Source organism: Macrobrachium nipponense, chromosome 3 (assembly GCF_015104395.2).
Source record: "Macrobrachium nipponense isolate FS-2020 chromosome 3, ASM1510439v2, whole genome shotgun sequence".
NCBI classification, from domain to species: domain Eukaryota; kingdom Metazoa; phylum Arthropoda; class Malacostraca; order Decapoda; family Palaemonidae; genus Macrobrachium; species Macrobrachium nipponense.
Window position 1 is genome coordinate 123889393 of NC_087202.1, and position 25783 is coordinate 123915175.

The following is a 25783-nucleotide window of genomic DNA, read 5'->3' on the forward strand; positions in this document are numbered from 1 at the left end:
ATCTAGCACAAATGTTAGAAGAGACAGGCAGTAACCCCTTTGAGTGATCGCTGCATATGCGGTGATTACATATATAATATATATATATATATATATATATATATATATATATATATATATAGATTATATCAACAATTATAAACACGTAAGCAAGTAAAAAACTTAACCACCGTCAGGTGATGGTCTATGTAGCGTTGCCAAACGCCAAACGCACGATCATGGCTAACTTTAACCTTAAATCAAGTAAAGATGAGCGAGGCTAGAGGGCTGCAATTTGGTGTGTTTGGTGACTGGAGGGTGGATGATCAACGTACGAATTTGCAGCCCTCTAGCCTCAGTGGTGTTTAAGATCTGAGGACGGACAGACAAAGAAATCTCAGCATTTCTCTCTTTGCAGAAAACGAAAAAAAGTCAGTCGAATTCCACCGGTCCACACCTCTCTTGTTATTTAGGAGGACTCAGTATCTACCGAGAGTCAACAAAGGAAGCCGAAACCGGAACTCTGTCAGGTGTCAAAACACTTTGGTATCTATCACCTTCAGTCGGCTCTTTATTATTCACGCTGATAAGACGACCTTACTTGAGAGGCTCGCTTAGCGCCTCAGTGGCGTGGTCGGTTCGGTCTTGGCCTGCCACCTCGGTGGTCGCGAGTTCGATTCTCAGGCATTCCATTGAGGGGGTGAGAGATGTGTATTTCTGGTGATAGAAGTTCATCACTCTCGACAGGTTCGGAAGTCATGTCAAGCCGTCGGTCCCGTTGCTGAATAACCGCTGGTTCCATGAGGGAGGCATAGGGGAGGGAGGGGGGTGGGGGGGTTGTGTCTCGGAGGGTGGGCGGTACTTACCTACCTACCTATACCACCTGTGGCAATAATTCAGATCCGAGCGGGATGGCAGCATTCGTTTTTGTGGCAGGGGAGGGCGGTCACAATGCGAATTACTCGCTGTATAGGAAGCCACTTAAGCTAAGAGTCTATTTTCACACCTAACTTCGCGAACTAAGACATCTTTTGGGCTGGGGGGCTGGGGGGGCCTGGGGGGGGGGTGGGGGGGTGGGGTGGGGGGGGTTTAGAGGAAGACCCTCTCGTGCATTCTCGAAGCCTACCCGCCAACTAACTTTCCCTAAAAAGAATAATCTCTCTCTCTCGTTGTTTGCTCGAGACTCGTCATCATTCCAACGAGGATTCCCAAGTGTGGTTCAGAGCCCACCAGGCAGCGAATAGAATAGGATAGACAATTGAGGCCAAAGGCCAAGCGCTGGGACCTATAAGGTCATTCAGCGCTGGAAAATTAGCAATAAAAAGGACTGAAAGGTATAAGAGGAGGAAAACAGTACAAGAAACGTAAGGGGTTGCAGCAGCAGCAGCAGCAGTTAGGGGCCCAAGAGGGGATGCTGCCAAGAACCTTAAGATATGCCTACAGTGCATCGCGTGTGGTGTACTGACGGCACTCTCTCCTGGTGGAATACGTATGCAAGCTCTTCGCCTTGCATTGATTAGCCCCATCAGCCCTTTGGTTGCCAAAGTACATTAAATGAAGTAGCAGATCTTTTAACAACAATGAATTCCTTCCTCGTTGAGAGGGACTCATCAAGAGTATGAAGAACTAATAGGAAATGAGATATTTACAGGAAAAGCTGACGCTGCCACCGACTACATACAACTGTGAGTAGTTATTATAAACAAGAATAAACTTTACTATTTTTACAGTTCTTTGAACGGGTTTCTAAACACAAAAGGATGGAAAAACACAAGGACAAAACAGGTTTGATTAAAAAGAGCTGACAGTCACTCGAACGCCGTTCAGTTTTCCTACTTGTCAGTAGAGTGTGTCATTTATATACACATTCAGCTATAAATGCGATCAGTTTTTCATCCTTCCATCTATCTTTTCGTTGAGCACCGCCTCTCTCGGCTGCGAATCCGTATCCCACAATAAGCTGTAGGTCCCGTTGCTATAGGTGACCCATTGATTCCTAGCCACGTCAAAATATCTAATCCTTCGGGCCAGACCTACGAGAGCTGTTCATCAGCCCAGTGGTCTGGTAAAACTAAGAGAGACTTAACTTTTTTAACCGCGTCTCTCCTCCAAAAAATATCCAGAGAATTTCCGAGATACGGTACGTACTTGCTTCCGTAATACACACCAGAGAGTTTGGTCAGTTGCACCTTAATTACATCAGGGTAATATTGATCTTTTGTTCACCAAAAACCACCTAGTACAACAACAAAAGCGCTTAAAGGGCTTTTTGGCCTTAAATTCCACATTCTATTCTGTCATAAAATCATCTTGACGGCAGTTGTGACGAACGCCAATAACTCCTTCTCTCGGCGACGATGACTATAATAAGGTTTAGGCGAGAGGCCTCCCACGGGAAGGGGATTCAGTGGGCGTAAATGGGCGTGGAGATCGATCTCGGATCACAACAAGTTCTACCTGTCACGTATGTGTCAATCAGAGTTCCAAGTGTCCAGGGCTTCATCAGTCAGGTTGGTTAACTTCTTCAGTGCGAATGTTATTTGTGTTATATATATACATATATATAAATGTGATATATATATATATATATAGATTATTAGATATATGTATATATATTAGATATATATATATATATATATATATATATATATATATATTAGATATATATATATATATATATATATATATATATATATATATATATATATATATATATATATATATATATATATATATATATATTATATATATAGATAGATAGATAGATAGATAGATATTTATTCATAAATGTTATATATATATTATATATATATATATATATATATATATATAGATATATATATATATCTCGGTTAATATGAAGATTTTGAAAATGTCACCACGCAATATGCAAAATTTTTCGTTCCACTGTTTCGAAGGCATTCACAACTCAAAGTTGAGCAAACATGTTACAGACAAAAGATTAAAACCGTGCATATTTGGCAGACGTATTAAATCGAGTCCATCTCGCCAAATCGTCGGCGTGAACTAGAAAGCTGGACTTTCCCGATGACGCGGGACTATATAATTTGCGGACATTCGTTCTTTCTTTCACCTTGAAGTCCCAAATCAGCCATTTTTGGATGAACTCTGTGCTTACGCAAATCAAAACAAGTCAGATCTAGAGGTGGTCTGGGCATAATGCTGTATGAGTCGCGGCCCATGAAGCTCTAACCACGGCCTGTTGGTGGCCTATCCTGTATCGTTGCCAGAGGCACGATTATGGCTAACTATAACCTTAAAATCTTTTAATATGATAAAAACTACTGAGGATAGAGGGCTGCAATTTGATATGTTTGATGACTGAAGGATGGATAATCACCATACCAATTTGCAGCCCTCTAACCTCGGTGATTTTTTTTTAATGAGCTGAGGGCGGAAGAACTTCATTCAGATCTCGTACAAAACCTTAAGGTGTTTAATGAAATTGAAGAAGCCCTATCTTCTACCCTTGATGTGATAAAGGTATCTCATGTCCCAATCATCTGACAATATGAGCCGCACGATTTCATGAATGTTTTCCCAAAGCGCTGCAGACAACAACCCAAGACATTTGAAACAATCCCCCTCCTCGCCTCCTGATTTTCATAACCACGAAGCAACTATAAAAGACGAAAGAAAGGCGGTGTGATCCGGCCAGTAAAGCGCTACTCTAAGTAGGCATGGCTTTCTCTCTCTCTCTCTCTCTCTCTCTGTGAGGCTGTGAAAGAGGAATCCCTGGGTGCTGGGGACACCTCTAAAGCGATGATTGTGTTGGTTGGAAGGTTACGCAAGAGAGAGAGAGAGAGAGAGAGAGAGAGAGAGAGAGAGAAGGGGGAGGGCCACCGTGACTCGATTTAACTCCCCTCTTCCCATCTCGCACAAAGTCCTCCGCTCTGGGCACCACTGTAGCCAGTAGATTCCCCTCGCCCAGAACTCCCCTCCCGAATAGCATGACGGTCGGTCGCCTGGTCACTTCACTCCGACGACTCGGGCGCCGTTGATTCGGTTCGATGCGCATTCTGTGGCCGGGTTTACGGGCTGCTGCTGAGGAGCGAGAATAGAGTAGATACAGAATAGAAGGCCAAAGGCTAAGCGCTAAGACCTACGAGGTCATTCGGCGCTTTAAAAGGAAGCTGACACTAAAAGATTTTTAAGGTGTCTAACAGGAGGAAAACCTCGAAGCATTTGAAGTACTATGAATCAATTGTTTGAGAGGGTGGAAATTAAGATGGAAGAAAGAGATTATGAACGGAGGTACAGTAAAAGGACATGAAAGAGGTTGCGGCAGCTAGGGGCCTAAGGAAGGGAGGCTGGAAAGACCCGCGGGGTAGATGGATCGCCATGTGGGACGCAGCCCTATTATTTCCATGGGACGAAACAGGCCGTCTTTCATAGTCATGTGAATTCTGTATTAATTAAGCGCCCGTTGACCGCAACGGTGTCATTTTGGTTCTCGTGTCGAGTGTCGTCCATCAGCTGAACGCACAAACCCGAGAACCTCAAAGACTACAATTAACTTGCAGGGAGGTATGAGAGCAAAAGCAAAAATGATAAAAAAAAAAAAGGAAAATTACCAAGAATGTCAAAAGTGTTTGCCAAACTCTTATTCTAAACATCAGTCCGTTCTCACAGAGTACCATAAATAGTACAATAGTCACGTGTTTAAGTTCATTAAACAAAATTCACGTTTTGAAAATATATACAAATATAGGCGGATAGGTACTAATGCACAATATGTTGACACACATGCACGAGATACTGTACACAGTGTATTTGTAAAGAGGTTATTTGTATGCATACGTGCGTGGAAATAATTTAAATTCCTACCCATGTGAACTCTCGAGAAAGACTGAGGAGTTTCCAGCCCTGTGATTGGCTTATCAACAGCCAATCAGGAGCGTCGTAAGGGACGTGGCCTAGACATCAGATGGACGGGTGATGTGAATCTACTATAGTTCCATATGGATAGGCTTCATCTTCGGGATAAGAATAATAATCATAATGTGTTCGACCTCTCACAAATGACTTATTGAAATTGTTCATAAGCGCGCTTGGCTTCTTTACAGAAAATTCGGTAGATCCCCGAGTAATGCCCCCCGGGTAAGGGGCAGTAGTATAACAAGCTAAGATTTCGATGGGGCACCTTTAGTCGCTGAGATGATCCGACGACAAAGGTGGACACACATATACAAGCACCTCAGTGGCGTGATCGGTATGGTCCTGTCCTGCCACCTCGGTGGCTGCGAGTTCGATTCTAGGGCATTCCACTGAGGTGGTGTGAGATCTTGATGTGTATTTCTGGTGATCAAAGTTCACTCTCACGTGGAATAACCACAGGTTCCACGGAACGTGAAACACCATACAAACAAACAAACGAAGTCTACCATCATCATCATCATCATCTTCGGAAAAGTATTGTTCTCGGCCGAGCGGAAGAATATTGGAGCCGACTTTTCCCAAGAAACAAAACCGGTTCCCGCTAGGCTAGGCCACCACGGGTTCACGTGGACTGCCTATACGACCGACCGTAGCTTTTATCTCTGCCGTCGAGTTCTACCGCAGGAAAAGGACTAAATTAATAATCATCATCGGCGCCTATAAATAATCAAGGACAGACAAAGCCGTCTCAGTAGTTGTCTTTTACGATAAAGGAAACTAAAAAAAAAAAAAAGGCTGAAGAAAAACCCCAGGAATCAGTCACTCAGTCAATAACGAGGTAATGACTGACACAAAGATCAGCAACCGAGAAACGACGCTCCTGATTGGCTGTGGATAAGCCAATCACAGGGCTGGAAACTCTCCTCAGTCTCTCGAGAGACTTCACATGGGGAGGGATGTATGTTTCACCTCTCTTTAGAGATACGTCCTTCAAAGGTATCCCTCAGGAGTGGAGAGTTTCCAGACCTGTGATTGGCTTATCCACAGCCAATCAGGAGCGTCGTCGTAAGGGACTGACTGGCCTAGACATCAAATGCACGGTTGGTGTGGATCTACTATAGCAACTAAGGAAGGTCCAAATCCTGAAGCTGTTAAATGACGTCAGTTCAAACACTTTCGCTAACAGAAACAGAGAGAACCGTCGAAGGATTTAAAATCAGTAAGTGGATATAGTTCTGGGTAATAATGCATTGCTATACACACAAATACCGGTCATTCCAAATTTCTAACCCAATTATTAGGTCACGTAAGAAAGGAGGATGTGTGGTACAGACGATCTGTCGGAAATAGGTGTGATTTTCGGAACAACTGCAAACATTAATTCTAAAGTTGATGACCTGAAAGCCGGGGTGTTACGATATATATAATCACTGTGGGTACTATGTAACTGTATCCAGTGTCTGAGATGACTGTCTATGACAGGGGTTCCTAACAGGGGGGTCTCCATACCCCATGGGGGTATGAGAACCACATGCCGGGGGTATGGGATATGATCCCTGGAGATTTGTATATATTGGATTTTAATGTGTCAGCGTGTACAGGGATACAATTTGGAAATAACTATATATAAAACTGTAAATGCTTTTTGATTTTCTTGTATGCTCTATTCCTAGGTATTCATACCTAAAGTATGTATTCAACTAGGTATATTAAGTTGCACTGTCAACTAACTCAGTGGGTCTTAATCAAAGGGGGTATGGAACCATATTGTGGGCAATTCATTGTGGTAGGGGTGGGGGGGGGGGGGGGGGGGGGATTAGTTCTTCTGGAGTCATCAAAAAGCCCTGGTCTCCAATCTGTTACGTCATCGGGAGACGGAAATCTGATAAGGCCGTCATCAGGTCGTTGAGAATGATGACTAAATTCCTGTCTCGGCTTCAAATTGGTGCAGCGAATTTTTCCCAAAGCCCGTCATACAACACCGCCGACTTTTAACCAGAAGAACGACATTATCGATGGTGGTTAACAATAACTATAATAACGTGGCGGAGTCGGACGGTAGATGTCTAAACTTTCCACTGTGAAATAAAGGTCACTCGACTATGTTGATCAACTAACTGACTGAGCATCAAGATGACGTTCTTCATAGGATTGACATAGCTGTTCATTGCTATCTAACGATACATAAAAACGCTTGGACTTATGAATTAATCCCTCAGAATACTTTTTCCATATAATAATAATAATAATAAAAAAATAATAAATAATAATAATAAAATAAAAATAATATAATAATAATTAATAATATTGGATAAAAAAAAGAAAAAAAATTTATTAAAAAAATCCACAGTTATATAATGGTACACATTTCTAGTTTTCTGTATAAAACAAGACTATTTTGCCTGCTTTGTCCGTCCGTCTGTCCGCCCTCACATCTAAAACACTACTGAGGCTAGAGGGCGGCAAATTGCTGTATGAACCACCCACCCTCCAATCATCAAACACACCAAATTGCAACCCTCTAGCCTCAGTAGTTTTTGTTTTCTTTAAGGTTAAAGTGACCCATGGCTCGTGCATCTGGCAGCGCTTTCCGGAGGCGTAGGACGCACCCTCACTCTATCGGATCTGGTGAGCGACTGACGAAGAGCCACTCTAAGGCTGCTGGTTTTTTTTTTTTTCTTCTTCTTCTTTTTTTATTTTTATACAGCGTTATACTTTGTAGTACTGCATGAAACGCTATGGTTTCTACAGAGAGCTCTCGGGAAGGGAGGCTTTGCAAGAAACAAGCTACTGTGAGTATTTTTTCTAATAATAATAATAATAATAATAATAATAATAATAATAATTTAGGGCAAAAACTCTCTATCACGAGAGTATAATATAATGTTCTAAAAAAGGGTCCCACCAAATAATACAAAGTGTAAAAGTCCGTGTATAATTTTGAAGAACTTTACAGAAAGCTTTCGAACCCTTCCCTGGGTTCATCTTCAGTACTGAAGATGAACCCAGAGAAGGGTTCGAAAGCTTTCTGTGAAGTCTTCGAAATTATACACGGACTTTTTACACTTTGTAATATTGTGGACCTTTAGAACAATAATAATAATAATAATAATAATAATAATCGACAGCTATTGCACATACAAGCGAAGGCGATCATTTGTAGTGATCGGATTGTGTCGTTTGAAGCTGGGAAAGCAGCAAATGCTATTCTTTCTTCAATGAGATACTAATAGCCTCTTTTTATCTGACAAGTTATAAACCCAAATATAGAACTTAAGCCAACGGCCGAGCACTGGGACCTATGAGGTCATTCAGCGCTGAGACGGAAATCGAGAGTATTAAGGTCTGAAAGGCGTAACAGGAGGTAAACCTCAAAGCAGCTGCACAGAAGTATGGAAGAAGGAGACTATGGACGGAGGTACAGTAAACAGAATGAAAGGTGGGGTGGGGGATTATGGAAGGGACGCTGCAAAGAACCTCGAGCCATGCCTACAGTGCACCGCATGAATGCTGGCGGAGCAAATAGAGGTTGCAAGATATATTCGGCCTCGTGATTCAGAGACGAAAGACATTATCAGATCCGGAAAAAAAATCATGGCGTCTCTCCTTTGTCAACAGTTCCCCGCTCATGTGGGTACCATACTTCCAGTTTCTTTCTTTCTTTCCACCTTCTCCTATCAATTGTTTCACAGTGCAAAACCTCCCGCTACGCCTTTCAAACCTTTCTACTCTCAGTTTTCCCTTTCAACGCTGAATGACCTCATAGGTCCCAGCGCTCGGAAGTTCACTCTCGACGTGGTTCGGAAGCCACGTCAAGCCGTTGGTCCCGCTGCTGAATAACCACCGGTTCCACGCAACGTCAAAACACCATACAAACAAACAACAAAAAACTTTATTCGATTCTCCTCCCTACTGAAGGACCTTTCTCTCTCTCTCTCTCTCTCTCTCCTGTAGGACTCACTCGCTCGTGGCGGCTGAGTGTTTGGGAGGAAGCCCTTAATGGTCGGCGTCCCCTCTCCGGATGTCCAGGGTCTGGGGGTGGTTTGGAGGGCGGGGGTGGGGTAGGGGTCGCTACTGCTGGTGTCGCTCGCTCTCCTGCTCTGCCCCCTGTGGGACGGTCTCGGGACGCCGCCGACGGGATGGGGTACCGCAGTGGGCCAAGGATGGGATGGGATTATAGCCTGGTCAGATCAGACGGGGCGAGGAACACCCTCAGAGGATGAGAAAGAAGGAGAGAGAGAGAGAGAGAGAGAGAGAGAGAAAGATCTCATTATGGCACGAGATAAACGAAAATAATGGCGCCAATCCTTTCGTCACTTAAAGGACACAATGAAGCGGATCCCAAACATTCCCCGGCGCCTCAGGCCCTTTGATGGCACCACAATAAGGATGGTTTGTCGTGGCCCCGTGGTTGACAGAGATGTCACAGGGGCCGGTCCTCAACAAGGCGGCTGCCGAGGGCAAGACAACGGCCACCATGCAGAGGGAGCGTCAAAGTGGCTCCAAAGGAGAGAATGATCGTAACTGATAACTAACGCTGGCATTACCAAGCGTCTTTTTATCAGTTGGAGTCGGAGATGGACTATAGACGTTAGGCCAAAGATCAAGCGCTTGGGACCTGTGAGGGCATCCAGCGCTGAAACGGAAATGGACAGCAGGTAATTAAGAAAGAAGGAGAATACGAACGGAGGTACAGCAAAAGGAATGAAAGGGGCTGCAGGGGGGGCCAAGGAAGGGACGCTGCAAAGAACCGTAAGTAATGCCTACGTTGCACCGCACGAGGCGCACTGACGCCACTACCTCCCTATGTGGGATATCTAAACTATATTGGGAATGGTCGACATGTGGGAATATCTAAACTATATTGGGAATGGTCGACGAAACTGTTTATCCGAACTTCTTCGTTTCTCGATCCACCACATTTTTGGGGGAAATCAACTGAAGTTGTGTCTACCTGTTCATATTCATTGTTAGGCCAAAAAAACAACAAAAATTACCAATAAACTTCTGACTTACGCATTGAGGTCACCAAGACGGGATAAGGACCCCAAATGTATGTCTGGCGTTGTAACAAGTGGAGTCGCCAGCGCCGCAATGGCAAGTCTTTGCTGCAAGCAGCTTAAATATTGCAACTAAAATCTTCAATGAAATTCGATTTATCGCTAACGTTTTAACGTTGCATGGAACCAGTGGTAATTCAGCAACGGGACCAACGGCTTTACGTGACTTCCGAACCACGTCGAGAGTGAACTTCCATCACCAGAAATACACATCTCTCACTCCTCAATGGAATGCCCTAGAATCGAACTTGCGGCCATCGAGGGGGTACATCAATACCATACCGACCGCGCCACTGAGGCGCTTAGGAAAGGTCTACAGAAGAGATTATAAGGACCTGAAAAAGTTGTTTCGCGTCGAGTGGAATATACAGGAATTTCAGAATAGGATATGTATGATTTATTTATTAGAATGAAAATGTAAAAAGGAAGTAATGTGCATGCTAAACTGTACAGAAAAGTGATTCGTAATAAAATAGAGCATATATATTTCAATTCTCGTTGGTGAAACAAGGCTCTACTTGACCGTGGATTTAGCACACTTTCATTTCGAGTTCTGCAAATCCGCAGCGCACCAGTTTAAATTTTAAGCAGCTCTCGAGAGGCTGTTCCCGGCGTCTCTCAAATTTCGCCTTTGATTCAGGTGGAGTTTGTATTGTGTCAGTGAGTGAAGAATTAGAGAGAGAGAGAGAGAGAGAGAGAGAGAGAGAGGACTCAGGACTGGCCGTCTATGGTTTAATGACGCTTCAGTTGTTACGTGACTGTCATGCTAAACAGATTGAATTGTTCTCGGAATGAAAGACAGAACCCAAATGGCTGTCCTTTTGAGGGAGAGAGCGCGCCAGATCCTCCCATAAGAATTCTATAGTAGAGCTCCGAGGTTTACTGATATAATACATAGATATATATCTCAAGTATAAAAGGGCCATTAAAACACCCTGGTTTAAAACTTAAGAACTATATTTCGGTGGACTAACTCCCACCCATATCAAGTAGTGAGTCATTACTTGATAAGGGTGGGAGGTGGTCCACCGAAATATACTCCTCAGCTTTAAACCAGAGTGTGTTAATGGGCCTTTTGTACTTGAGACGTATCCTGTTTCCTGTTTTAACACAGAATTGATTTATATATATATAATAATATATATATATATATATATATATATACACGTATATATATATACGTACATGTTAAATTATAGCCGTATATATAAAAGTTATATATCTACATATATATATATATAATATATATATATATATATATATATATATATATATATATATGCAGAAGCCAGGTACTATGTCGTACCTCTAAGTAAATGGGGATACAATCCACAATGAAGTAAATTCCTCTTGTAGTTTAAATATATATTTCTTGTAAGGATTAAAGCTTTCGACCATCAACTGTGGTCTTGTTCACTAAAGTGAACAAGACCACAGTTGATGGTCGAAAGCTTTAATCCTTACAAGAAATATATATTTTAAACTACAAGAGGAATTTACTTCATTGTGGATTGTATACCCATATATATATATATATAATATATATATATATATATATATATATATATATATATATATATATATAAAGAGAGAGAGAGAGAGAGAGAGAGAGTATCTTAAGAAGGGTTTCAACCAAGTGAGTCTGTAATGAATATTCAGGTTGACCCAGGCACGCTGGATTCATCAAAGGGCGTGCCCATCGAACGCGGGTCATCCATTTGTGAGCTAGAGAGAGAGAGAGAGAGCGAGAGAGAGAGAGAGAGAGAGTAGAAGGCATCTCGTGGTCTCACTGCTATCGTATTTCTAGACATTCCATGAGGTCTTGTGTTCGGGCAAATCCATAAGTCATCTCGTGAAGATGTGAGGAAGATATTTATATATATATATATATATATATATATATATATATATATATATATATATATATATATATATTTATATATATTATATGTGTGTGTGTGTGTGTGTGAGTGTGTGTGATATAATAGCGATATATATCCAGCCATTCACGAATCACAGGTATCTCGGATCGCGTCGCCATTATAGCGTCCTGATGTCAGAATGAATTATGCCGAGGTTGCCATTTATTGGGATGACGTTTTTCTTCCACTGGAAGGACTCGGGATTTATATACAATAATATATTAGATGTATTTACATAAGAATTTACTGTTCCAATACCCAAACGTCTTGTGTTCAGCCGTTTATTACTGGATGGCCCAATTTGATTTTCAGTTACCTTTTTTTTTTTTTTTGTCTATTTTTGTTTTGTTTTGTATTGTTTTCTACTGGATTCAATAGTTCCCTTTTACCTCCGTTACGTGTCATGATGTTTTTGATATTTTTAAATGAGGTAACATATATATATATATATATATATATATATATATATATATATCTATATATATATATATATATATATATATATATATATACGCAACGTCACTTCATCATATAACCGCCTCACCAAGGCCCAGATAAATGCGAAAGCGCTTGGTACTGACTATCTGCTATAATTTTCCTGTAGTATTCACTATATATAGTATATATATATATATATATATATATATATATATATATATATATATATATATATATATATATATATACTGCGTGTGTATGGACATTGGGGATTATGTTTTAAGTATCAAAATAATTCACGAACTCGCTAAAAAAAAAAAAAAAAAAAATCAGTGACGCCAATTTCCGAGAATCGACTGAATCAGTCAGTCCAGTCGAGCTACTCAAGGATTCCCCGATGGCAGCAGCAGGAGGCTTCAATTACAGGATATCGTCGGAAAAGATGTCCTTGGCAGTAATTTACACTCGAAAAATTAAATAGTGCGGACGATAGAGCATCCAAACTTACTATTATTATTATTATTATTCAGAAGATGAACCCCATTCATATGGATAAATCCCACCACAAGGTCCACTGACTTGAATTTCAAATTTCCAAAGATATTATTATTATCATTATTATTGTATTCAGAAGATGAACCCTATTCATATGGAACCAGTGGTTATTCAGCAACGGGACCAGCGGCTTGACGTGACTTCCGAACCACGTCGAGAGTGAACTGCTATCACCAGGAATACACATCTCTCACCCCTCAGTGGAATGCCCGAGAATCGAATTCGCGGCCACCGAGGTGGCAGGCCAAGACCAAAGGGGCCAGTGACTTGAAATTGAAGCTCTCACAGAATATTATGGTATTCAACAGGAAGAAGTAAGAGCAGGTAAAGGGAAGTGCCGAAAGATGGCCAAAAACATCCAGTTCGGCATATGAAAATGAATTTCTCTCTCTCTCTCTCTCTCTGGCGAAGATAAGATCGGCGAGTTTGACCATATTTGTAGCTAGTGAACTGTCCTTCAATAAATAACATGGGACGGGAACGGCGCTCTGCTATATGTGTGTGCAGCTCTTCCGCTCGTAATAAAGACTGAAAACCCGGGGAAGTGTTTTGGAAAAGACCCTCTATTCGTCCAGTCTTTATTCCTCGCACCGTCGGACTGTGGTACAGAACAGCCTCCCTTCATAGGACGTCGTGGGGCACTTGGAACTAAACAACATTATTCCACTAGTACAAGGACTTACTTACAATTGTATTTACTTATTTATTTGCTAATTTATCCTTCTTTTTTTTTTAACAACTGAGCTCTTTCTGTATTTCCCATTACCTTCTGTTACTTCTTTCGGATGGACACCTTTTAACGTTCTATGGAAGGTTGAATTTCAACTCTATAGTGGCCCCTTTGGTGGTGAGCTTGTTCCATATAAATAAGGTTCATCATCTGAATAATAATAATAATAATAATAATAATAATAATAATAATAATATAATATAACAATAATAAAAGTTATAAAGAATAATGATAAATCGGTGGCCCCTTTGGTGGGCTTGGTTCATATGAAAATAATAATAATAATAAAATAAAATAATAATAATAATAAATAATAATATAATAAATAATAATTAAAATAAATTAAAGATAATGGATAATAATAATAATTTAAATCGGTGGCCCCTTTGGTGGGCTTCTTCTACTATATGAATAGGGTTTCATCATCTTGAATAATAATAATTTCAATAATAATAAAAATAATAATAATTAATAATAATAATAATAATAAAAATAATAATAATAATAATAATAATAATAATAATAATAATAATAAATCGGTGGCCCCTTTAGTGGACTTCTTTCACGTGAATTTGGGTCATCTTCCGAATACTAAATTATAATAAATAATAAATCTTTCATTCCTCTACTCCATCCATCTAACTACCGGCACAGCCCATGTATAGACTGCTTTCACCCTGTTGCGAACATTACAAGCCGGGAATGTTACGGGCTCTTGCTCCGAGCTGGCATAAGGCCGCGCTTTAAATCTAAAACAACACTGGGAATGTCGTATTGCCATAATCCTGGAGAAGTCCTTCCCTCCCAGTACCGCTTTATCCGGACCAATATCAACATCTAGAACATGAAAAAACGAAAAGGTGATGTAGGATGAATGTTCAGGCTTCCTCTTGAGTACCTGTTGCTGCCAAATTCCTTTGAGAAGCATTATAGTAACCGTTGAAGTTCTTATTGGGAGAAAGATATGTCAAGTTTATTGTAGGGCGTTAGACCGATTGGATACGGCGTTTCCGACCTTTAACGACGTTGAGAGAGAGAGAGAGAGAGAGAGAGAGAGAGAGAGAGAGAGAGAGAGAGAGCACATACCTATGGCAGCCGCATTGCATGTACTGGGTACAGAGTTTAATGCTTAAGGACGCGTCTGGATTTCTAATCATACGTTACGAGATAATATCAACAACGATTTCGAGATGAACTTGGTCCTGGCACTGGAGGAATGAATGTGAGGGTAGTGAGAGAAGTCGTCAATGGATGGTGAAAGGGTTACAGTACTTATTTAGAACTTGGGTAAGACTTGCGCCTATAACAGATGCAAATCCACATGAATTATATGTATGTATGCACACACACACATATTATATATTATATATATATATATATATCTATATATATATATTGTCTACGTACACCTTATCTTATTTTTACACCTGTGGTGACCTGACAAAGATATATTTATATATGTATTAATTATAATATTATATATAGTGCATATCACAGGATCTGCCGAAGGATTTCAAAAAGAGGGTTCAGAAATAGGATCCCACTTCCCCCCCTCTCCCCCCACCACCACACACACACACGCACAAAAAAAATACACCTGTTCAGCCTGAGAAACAATGGATCAAAGACTATTTAGCTTCAGAGTGGGTGTTCTTGGGGGAGCTGTGACTTGGATACATTAGGATGTCCGACCTTGAATACCAGGGTCCCTTACCTTCCGTCCATGCTATGGGGCCAGGCTAATACATTATTATTAGTATTATTATTATTATTATTATTATTATTATTATTATTATTATTATTATTTGTGTTTAAGAATGACTGCTGTGCTTCAGCACTATTAATCTTGTAAAGAGTCTTCTCTATCTTTCTGATGACGGCTTTCTCGTTGTTGCTTAGACTGGCGAGCAACAACGCACCAAAGGCATGGTAAAATTCGGTTGAGCCATTTGATTTATTATTGCTTATACAATAATAATTGGTGCGTTTCTCGCCAGTCTAAGCAACAACGAGAAAGCCGTCATCAGAAATATGGAGAAGACTCTTTACAAGATTAATAGTGCTGAAGCAACAGTCATTTTTAATAAAACATGGCTACGAGATCTCCTTCCGAAATATTATTATTATTATTATTATTATTATTATTATTATTATTATTATTATTATTATTATTATTATTATTATTATTATTATTATTATCCTGTGGACTGAGATCTGTCAGCTCGTGACTATACGCAAGCTCTTGGCAGAATTGTCGGTCAACGATTTCCTTAAACGAAGATGATGAGGCTGTGTGGTTTAATAACGTCTGTGGTTTAATAGCATCTGATGTTTAATAACATCTGTAGTTTAATAGCATCTGTGGTTTAATAACATCTGTGGTATGTGCTGTGTCGCTAGTTTGAAAATCTGAATATTCCTGGTCATGAAGAATGTAGACAAACGTGCGGGTGTGTGTATTGAGAGAGAGAGAGAGAGAGAGAGAGAGAGAGAGAGAGAGAGAGAGAGAGAGAGAGATGAAAAAAAGGAAAAATGTATTCAAACATGGATATAGGTTTGTATGAGAGAGAGAGAGAGAGAGAGAGAGAGAGATGAAAAAACGAAAAATGTCGACAACTTGCAGATAGAAAGATATGTGTGCGTGTGTGTATGAGAGAGAGAGAGAGAGAGAGAGAGAGAGAGAGAATGAGAAACTTAACCTGAAGATAAGCAAGCACCCCAAAACGCCACAAGGCCCACGGTCAGCAATCACACTCACCCGACACTCCGACGATGATGAAGACGATACTGGCGACGGCGGCGAAGATCGTGGCCGCCCTTGGGTAGTGGATGAGTCGGGCAGCAGCCTCCTCCCCTTCCCCTGACGACGATCCGTTGTTGCTGAGGATCAGCCCATCCCCGCTGTGGTTGGACAGATCCTCCGAGGACACCAACGCCGCTGCCTCAGATGGATCCATGGTCAGAGGGAGTGACTGACTCCCTAGGGCTTTTAGCAGTCCACAGACTTCGATTCACAGGCGGGGAGAAACAGAGAGAGAGAGAGATTGAGGAAGTGTCACTCTCGCACTCTGGGCCAGAAGCACTAAAATCAGAAAAGTGGGAGTTGGGGGAGGAGGAATTAAAAGTGGGACGTTATTTGCACTGTCAGGGATAATAATAGCGGGTTTTATGAAACGGCAGTGGCGATCAATCACGGTCGCTGGCGTTTGACATGACGCAAATCCTTTCTGCCCTTGCGAGCTTACGTACGTTCAGCCCCTCCTGCTGCTCTCATTCACAAGACGCCAAGAAAACGATCGCGGAAGTGGGGGTGAGGGGGGGGTGGGGGGGGGTTATCGAAGGAAGGCGCAAGGCTGTCTGTCAATTGCTGGGGAGAGGAAGAGATTCACAATCGTAATGGGAAGTAAACAATGAACCGCGGTCCGCTCATTCCATGACGCCCGGAGGACACAAACACATTCAAAACCTGCCGTTTTAAAGGCCTCATGAATAGTCCTCCCGCGAGAGAGAGGAACGAAACACCAAAAACAATCCTCTCACGTCACAGGGTAACAGACGGCCCCCCTCTTTGTTTCCTTCACTGGCCCTTCGTCCACCTCCGTGGGTCTGTCTGCCTGGTTTAATGCCAAAATGAAAAGGCGGGCGAGGCCGCTTAATCTGCAAGTGCGGGGTCAACGCGAGGTAAAACGAAGCCTCGCTGTCGTCAGTAGTGGTTCCAGTGAGTTTTCAGAAGAGCTGCCGGACGCAAGTCCCGCCTCGCACGGCTCTTTCAGAGGTTCTGAGTGAAGAACTCGGCTCTCGGTCGGTCTCACTGAACGAACGCCAGTGTCTGGTCCATGCTGCCAGGGTGGAGGGTCGCCCCATCCCCTCCAACCGCAAGGGACCTTGCCCAGCCGGCCCCCTCCCCTCCAAGGACTCCCACAAACCTATATTCCCGGGTGCCCTGTGCCCAGCACAGTGCCACCACTGACAGACGAGTCTCAGAAGGCAACGGTTTTCTCTGCCTTTATTTGCCTATTTGTTTATCCTTTTCCCCGTCGTGTTTCCCTTCCCACAATTCCCGCCAGAACGACCTTTTGAGGGCGATTAGTGGATGAAAATGAGGACTGGCATCCACTCTCGCTGATAAGCTTATCTTTCCTGACGATAATGGCAGTCCATTGACTTTGGAACATCAGGAATGCGACGGTAGAGCGCGTTTATTTTGTTGACTTCAAAGTAGTACTGACGAATTTCGATTGCTTTAAGAACGTAAACATTGGCTCCATCGGGGCTAGGAGGTGTTTACAACTCGAATTTGACCACCAACCAGCCTCCCCACCACCACCACATCTTCTGACGCTGGGAGAGTCGCCCATGAAGGCCTCTTCAGAATCGGAACCCGACCTAATCAGGCACTGAAGATTCCCGAGAGGTTCTCACAAAGTCACGCCAAGCTCCATTTGTGAGGCAAAGAAGAGATGGTCGTATTCTTAGCAACGCGCGGTAGTTTGAAACTCAAAAGCGGATAGAGAGTAGCACTGGTATATATATATATACCTGACTACAAATTCATGGTCAGAATAGTGGGAAGTAGTCCTCCTCCTCCTTCTCCTCTCCTCCTCCTCCTCCTCTTCCTCCTCCTCCTCCTCCTTCCTTGGTAGAAACGCGAATTCCCTTTTTTCTCACCAGACAGTGAATGTGACCTCGCATAGTAATCAATCGCACCATTGGAGCTGGTCAGAACCATTTAATCTGATCATTATTCAAAGTGTATTGGAATGAGTATGACGAGAGAAAGTAACTGATTGAAATACACCTGAAAATTGTTTCTAATTACAGGACAAGAAGTCATATGGATTACATACAAGCTTTTATACATTTATACGTATTTGTATGTATGTATAAACACACACACATACATACATACATACACACATACATACATACATATGTATATATATATATATATATATATATATATATATATATATGTATGTGTGTGTGTGTGTGTGTGTGTCCAATGTAGCACGAAGGAACACGTATATACTTGGGAATATCACAAATTCCACGTCAGAAGGTGAGTGAATGAAAACCCGGACTTTCACTCACCTTCGTACGTGGAATTAGTGATATATGTATGTATGTATGTATGTATGTATGTATGTATCAGACAAACTCGGCTGAGAAATGACACAGACTGACGAAAGCAACGGTGGAAGACGCTTGAAAGTAGCCCCTTCAACTCACGAGCATGAACATCAGTGGGTCTGTTGGAAGGAGCCGTTTCGCAAACCAACCGCCTCCTCATCTTGTGGAGGTCCCAAGTGTTGTTCCTCATGCGGGCGGGACGCCCACCTTCATCTTCAGCCTGGCGGAATGTCGCACTCAGTCCGAGAAGCGAAGAGGACGTCTTTCTACAAGAAGTTTGACATAGTTTGGTGACGACGACTCGGAGATCAAACTTGCACTTAATTTTCGAAGACGCCAAAGTTGCTGAGTTGCCATGCAGACGAATACGCCTGAAAAGCACAAACACACAAAAGTTGAGATTTGCGTGAAAGATACAAACGAAAAAAAAGGGTAAAAATAGACCTTAAGGTTCTTTGTAGCGTGCCTTCGACCCCTAGCTGCAACCCCTTTCGTTCCTTTTACTATGCTTCCGTTCATATTCTCTTTCTGCCATCTGACTTCCCTTAACCCTCTCATAGTGCGGGGTTTTCCTACTGTTGCACCTTTCAAACTTTATTGTCCGTTTCCGTTTCAGCGCTAAATGACCTCATAGGTCCCAAATTAAGTATTCGTGAAGAGATTTCAATGTCTAGGCCAGTCCCTTACGACGCTCCTGATTGGCTGTTGATAAGAAGCCAGTCACAGGGCTGGAAACGCTCAGTCTCTCTCGAGAGAGTTCACACGGGTAGGATGTATGTTTCACCTCTCCTGAGGGACTCCTCTTTCAAAAGCATCCCACAGGAGAGGTGGAACATACATCCTGCTTATATGAACCCTAGAGAGAGAGAGAGACTGAGGAGAGTTCCCAACCCTGTGATTGGCTTATCAACAGCCAATCAGAAGCGTCGTAAGGGACTGGCCTAGACATCAAATGCACGCCTGGTGTAAATCTACAAACACAAAATGGCTCCGCCGATAGCATAACATTTTATACAAATCTGGCTTATCTAATCTAATTCAAACGTCTCTCTTGGGACACTTGATAAGGAATTCGATTCCAGATTCATATCCGAGAGAAATGAAGGGTGGGATTATGATCAGGGAGTATTCTCAGACCTTAATGAAATTTCGCCAACTACAGCCAAGTCAAGGTCCCTACAGAAACCGGTCAAATGCTGTAACAAGAGACCCCACTCCACACACCCCCCCCCCCCCTCCTCTCTTCTCCTGTCCCTAACCTGACTCCCCCTCCCGCCCCCATCCCACGCCTGGTTTTTCTCTTCTTCTTTTTTTTTTTTTTAGCAGAAAATCGTTGTAAGACTTTCCCATTATGACTTGGAGCATTATTAGGCATTATTTTTCACAAAGTCTGGTGTCTGACAGTATTCGTTGTTAAGGCGTGTGTCGCAAAAAACCACTTTGGCCAAAAACGATACGAGAACTTAGAATTGTCTCGTTACATTCATGAAATTAGGATAAACATGATATCCACGTTCGCTGAATGCTCAACTTTTCTTCGAGTCCATGATGTTTTATGAAACTTTTGCGCGTAGTAATCATCTGTATGAACAAACACGAGTGAGTCGGAATTCTTTATCATAAAACTAACTGACAGAGAGAGAGAGAGAGAGAGAGAGAGAGAGAGAGAGAGAGAGAGAATACAATTCAACAGACGTGACTGTCCTAGTAATCTTAAACAGACAGAGTTGAAGACCTATACGTGATTATCAGTGAGAACATATTAGAACCAGCTGTAAGTTACTTTTCCGTTAGCCAAACGTATAAAAAAAAAATAGGGCCTTTGTACTCACTTATAAGCAACTTAAAATCATTTTGTACATGTATGTAAAGTATAGTGGTTATGCAATGAGTTCGGCTTATCGACGAATTCTACGGAATCCTGATTTTCACTATCGACGAATTCTACGTGATCCTGATTTTCATTATCGACGGATTTTACGTAATCCTGATTTTCATTATCGACGAATTCTACGTAATCCTGATTTTCATTATCGACGAATTCTACGGAATCCTGATTTTCATTATCGACGAATTCTACGGAATCCTGATTTTCATTATCGACGAATTCTACGGAATCCTGATTTTCATTGTCGACGAATTCTACGTGATCCTGATTTTCCAATTAATCGACGGATTTTTACGTAATCCTGTTTTCCTTAATCGAACGAATTCTACGTAATCCTGATTTTCATTATCGACGAATTCTACGGTAATCCTGATTTTCATTATCGACGAATTCTCCGGAATCTGAATTTTCCTTATCGACGAATTCTACGGAATCCTGATTTTCATTGTCGACGAATTCTACGTGATCCTGATTTTTTTCATTATCGACGAATTCTACGTAATCCTGATTTTCATTATCGACGAATTCTACGTAATCCTGATTTTCATTATCGACATTCTACGAACCTGAATTTTCATTACGACTGAATTCTATGTGATCCTGATTTTCAATTATCGAACGATGGCTATGTGATCTGATTTTATTAATCGATGAATTCCTACGTAATCCTGATTTTCATTATCGACGAATTCCTACGTAATCCTGATTTTCATTATCAACGAATCTACGTATCCTGAATTTTTCATTATCGAACAATTCTAACGGAATCCTGATTTTCATTATCGACGAATTCTACGGAATCCTGATTTTCATTATCAACGAATTCTACATAATCCTGATTTTCATTATCGACGAATTCTACGGAATCCTGATTTTCATTATCGGACGAATTCGATGTGGATCCTGATTTTCCATATCGATGAATCCTAACGTAATACCTGATTTTCATGTTATCGAACGAATTCTACGGGAATCCCTGATTTTCATATTTCGACGAATTCTACGGAAATCCTTCCCTGATTTTGCATTATCGGCGAATTCTAACGTTAATCCCTGAGTTTTCATTATCGAACGAATTCTACGTAATCCTGGATTTTCATTATCGGACGAATTATATGCGATCCTGATTTTCATTATCCGATTAATCCTACGTAAATCCTGATTGTTTCATTATCGACGACGAATTCTACGTAATCCTGATTTTTCATTATCGACGAATTCTATGTAATCCTGATTTTCAATATCGAACGACGAATTCTATCTTGTGATTCCTGATTTTGCCAAAAAATTATCGATAAATCCTAACGTAATCCTTGATTGTTTTCATTATCGAACGAATTCTACGTAATCTGATTTTCATTATTCGTACGAATTCTACGTAATCCTGATTTTCATTATCGACGAATTCTATGTCATCCTGATTTTCATTAAATCGATGAATCCTACGGTAATCCTGATTTTTCATTTATCGACGAATTTAATACATAATCCCTGATTTTTCAATTGATCGAACCGAATTCTACGTAATCCTGATTTTCATTATCGAAGCGAATTCTACTGTGATCCTGATTTTCCATTTATCGAACGAATTCTAACGTTAATACGATTTTTGCATTTTTCATTTCGACGAAGTTCTATGTTGATCACCTGATTTTCATTATCAATGAATCCTACGTAATCCTGATTTTCATTATCGACGAATTCTACGTAATCCTGATTTTCATTATCGACGAATTCTACGTAATCCTGATTTTCATTATCGACGAATTCTATGTGATCCTGATTTTCATTATCGACGAATTCTATGTGATCCTGATTTTCATTATCGATGAATCCTACGTAATCCTGATTTTCATTATCGACGAATTCTACGTAATCCTGATTTTCATTATCGACGAATTCTACGTAATCCTGATTTTCATTATCAACGAATTCTATGTGATCCTGATTTTCATTATCGATAAATCCTATGTAATCCTGATTTTCATTATCGACGAATTCTACGTAATCCTGATTTTCATTAATTTCGAGCGAATTCTATGTAATCCTGATTTTCAATATCGACGAATTCTATATTCCTGATTCAATATCGAACCGAATTATAATGATTTTCCTGGATTCATTATCGAGAAATCCTACGTAATCCTGATTTTCACATTGTTATCAACGAATTCTCACGTAATCCTGAATTTTTCATTATCGACGAATTCTACGTAATTCTTGAGTTTTTTATTATCGACGAATTCTATGATGTTTTTTTTTTCTTTGTATCCTCGACCGTTTTCATTATCGATTGAATCCTTATACGTAACCTCCTGATTGTTTTCATTCATCGCGAATTCTACGATAATCCATGATTTCACTTATCGACGAAATTCTACGTAACCCTGATTTTCATATCGACGAATTCTTCTATGTGATCCTGATTTTCATTATCGACGAATTCTATGTGATCCTGATTTTCATTATCGATGAATCCTACGTAATCCTGATTTTCATTATCGACGAATTCTACGTAATCCTGATTTTCATTATCGACGAATTCTACGTAATCCTGATTTTCATTATCGACGATAATTCTGGATGTGATCCTGATTTTCATTACGACGAATTCTATGTGATCCTGATTTTCATTATCGAAGAATCCTACGTAATCCTGATTTCATTTATCGACGAATTCTACGTAATTCCTGATTTTATTTTTTTCATTATCGGACGAATTCTACGTAATCCTGATTTTCATTATCGACGAATTCTATGTGATCCTGATTTTCATTATCAATAAATCCTACGTAATCCTGATTTTCATTATCGACGAATTCTACGTAATCCTGATTTTCATTATCGACGAATTCTACGTAATCCTGATTTTCATTATCGACGAATTCTATGTGATCCTGATTTTCATTATCGATGAATCCTACGTAATCCTGATTTTCATTATCGACGAATTCTATGTAATCCTGATTTTCATTATCGGAGCGATTCTACTAATCCTGATTTTCATTATCGACGAATTCTATGTGATCCTGATTTTCATTATCGATGAATCCTACGTAATCCTGATTTTCATTATCGACGAATTCTACGTAATCCTGATTTTCATTATCGACGAATTCTATGTGATCCTGATTTTCATTATCGATGAACTCCTGATGTAATCCTGATTTTCATTATCAGCGAAATTCTATGTGATCCTGATTTTCATTATCGATGAATCCTACGTAATCCTGATTTTCATTATCGACGAATTCTACGTAATCCTGATTTTCATTATCGACGAATTCTACGTAATCCTGATTTTCATTATCGACGAATTCTATGTGATCCTGATTTTCATTATCGACGAATTCTATGTGATCCTGATTTTCATTATCGACGAATCCTACGTAATCCTGATTTTCATTATCAACGAATTCTACGTAATCCTGATTTTCATTATAGACGAATTCTACGTAATCCTGATTTTCATTATCGACGAGTCCTACGTAATCCTGATTTTCATTATCGACGAATCCTACGTAATCCTGATTTTCATTATCGACGAATTCTATGTGATCCTGATTTTACGAATTCTACGTAATCCTGATTTTCATTATCGACGAATCCTACGTAATCCTGGTTTTCATTATCGACGAATTCTACGTAATCCTGATTTTCATTATCGACGGATTTTACGTAATCCTGATTTTCATTATCAACGAATTCTACGTAATCCTGATTTTCATTATCGACGAATCCTACGTAACTCCTTGGATTTCTTTATTATCGACGAATTCTAACGTAATCCTGATTTTCATTATCGACGAAGTTCTACGGAAAATCCTGATTTTCATTATCGACGATTCTATCGGAATCCTGATTTTCATTATCGACGAATTCTACGTAATCCTGATTTTCATTATCGACGAATTCTATGTGATCCTGATTTTCATTATCGACGAATTCTACGGAATCCTGATTTTCATTATCGACGAATTCTATGTGATCTTGATTTTCATTATCGACGAATTCTACGGAATCCTGATTTTCATTATCGACGAATTCTACGGAATCCTGATTTTCATTATCGACGAATTCTACGGAATCCTGATTTTCATTATCGACGAATTCTACGTAATCCTGATTTTCATTATCGACGAATTCTATGTGATCCTGATTTTCATTATCGACGAATTCTACGTAATCCTGATTTCATTATCGACGAATTCTATGTTGATCCTGATTTTCATTATCGATCGACGAATTCTACGGAATCCTGATTTTCATTATCGACGAATCCTACGTAATCCTGATTTTCATTATCGACGGATGGAGGTTGGTATTCCAAACTCATTGCATGTGGCCACCATCCTGACATGTGCAAAATGATTTTGAATTGGTTAGAAAGACGAGAAGAGGCGCCATTTTTTGAAGACGTTTAACTACCGGGAAAAGTTACACCAGAGAAGAATGATAGTATTCTTGTTAAGAATACCAAGACAATCACGTCTGTTGAATTACATTCTCTCTCTCTCTCTCTCTCTCTCTCTCTCTCTCTCTCTCTCTCTCTCTCTTATACATGCTTTATCTAATCATGATATCTCAATCTCCTACATTCTCTCTCTCTCTCTCTCTCTTTTCTCTCTTCTCTCTCTCTCTCTGCTCTTTCTCTCTGCCATACATGCTTTACTAATCATGATATCTCAATACTCCTACATTCTCTCTCTCTCTCTCTCTCTCTCTCTCTCTTATACATGCTTTATCTAATCATGATATCTCAATCTCCTACACACACACTCTCTCTCTCTCTCTCTCTCTCTCTCTCTCTCTCTCTCTCTCTCTCTCTATACATGCTTTATCTAATCATGATATCTCAATCTCCTACATTCTCTCTCTCTCTCTCTCTCTCTCTCTCTCTCTGTCTCTCTCTCTTATACATGCTTTATCTAATCATGATATCTCAATCTCCTACACACACACTCTCTCTCTCTCTCTCTCTCTCTCTCTCTCTTGGAATGACACTCCCCTGTCTTACTTCGTTTTATGGTCCAACAAAGGCCTTTATGCGCTTCATATTCACCTCATCTAACCAATGACAGCCTCGTTAGTACTCAATAAGTACAATGACCGGTCTCGGATTTCTTTCGAACAAGCGCAGACCAGAATAGACACACACGCGCTGACGAGATATAAATGGAAA

The 25783-nt window shown here is 40.5% G+C and overlaps 2 protein-coding genes across 2 annotated transcripts in view; both read right to left on the reverse strand.

Moving 5' to 3' along the window:
- Positions 1–17385, reverse strand: part of LOC135222032 (protein trapped in endoderm-1-like) — an 82272-nt gene extending 64887 nt beyond the window's left edge. The window contains exon 1 of the mRNA XM_064260157.1: positions 16342–17385. Within this exon, the coding sequence (XP_064116227.1) occupies positions 16342–16540 (199 nt within the window). The 5' untranslated portion in view covers positions 16541–17385. The remainder of the gene's footprint in view (positions 1–16341) is intronic.
- A 4770-nt stretch (positions 17386–22155) lies between these two features.
- LOC135222492 (protein PFC0760c-like) lies at positions 22156–24961 on the reverse strand. Its single transcript, XM_064260575.1, has 4 exons — positions 24887–24961; positions 24487–24789; positions 23826–24161; positions 22156–22611 (listed from the first exon to the last, which is right to left on the reverse strand). Exons 1-4 carry the CDS (start codon positions 24959–24961, stop codon positions 22156–22158), a joined length of 1170 nt encoding a protein of 389 aa, XP_064116645.1.
- Positions 24962–25783: the final 822 nt, after the last annotated feature.

Excerpts from the sequence above, each read along its gene's own strand:
- LOC135222492 (XM_064260575.1), bottom strand. The coding sequence starts at position 24,961 with ATGTCAGGATGGTGGCCACATGCAATGAGTTTGGAATACCAACCTCCA. Across the intron at positions 24,790-24,886 it reads ATAATGAAAATCAGGATTAC|GATTACGTAGAATTCGTCGA; the intron begins GTAGGATTCGTC and ends TAATGAAATCAG. Across the intron at positions 24,162-24,486 it reads ATAATGAAAATCAGGATTAC|GATCACATAGAATTCGTCGA; the intron begins GTAGAATTCGTC and ends TCGTAAAATCAG.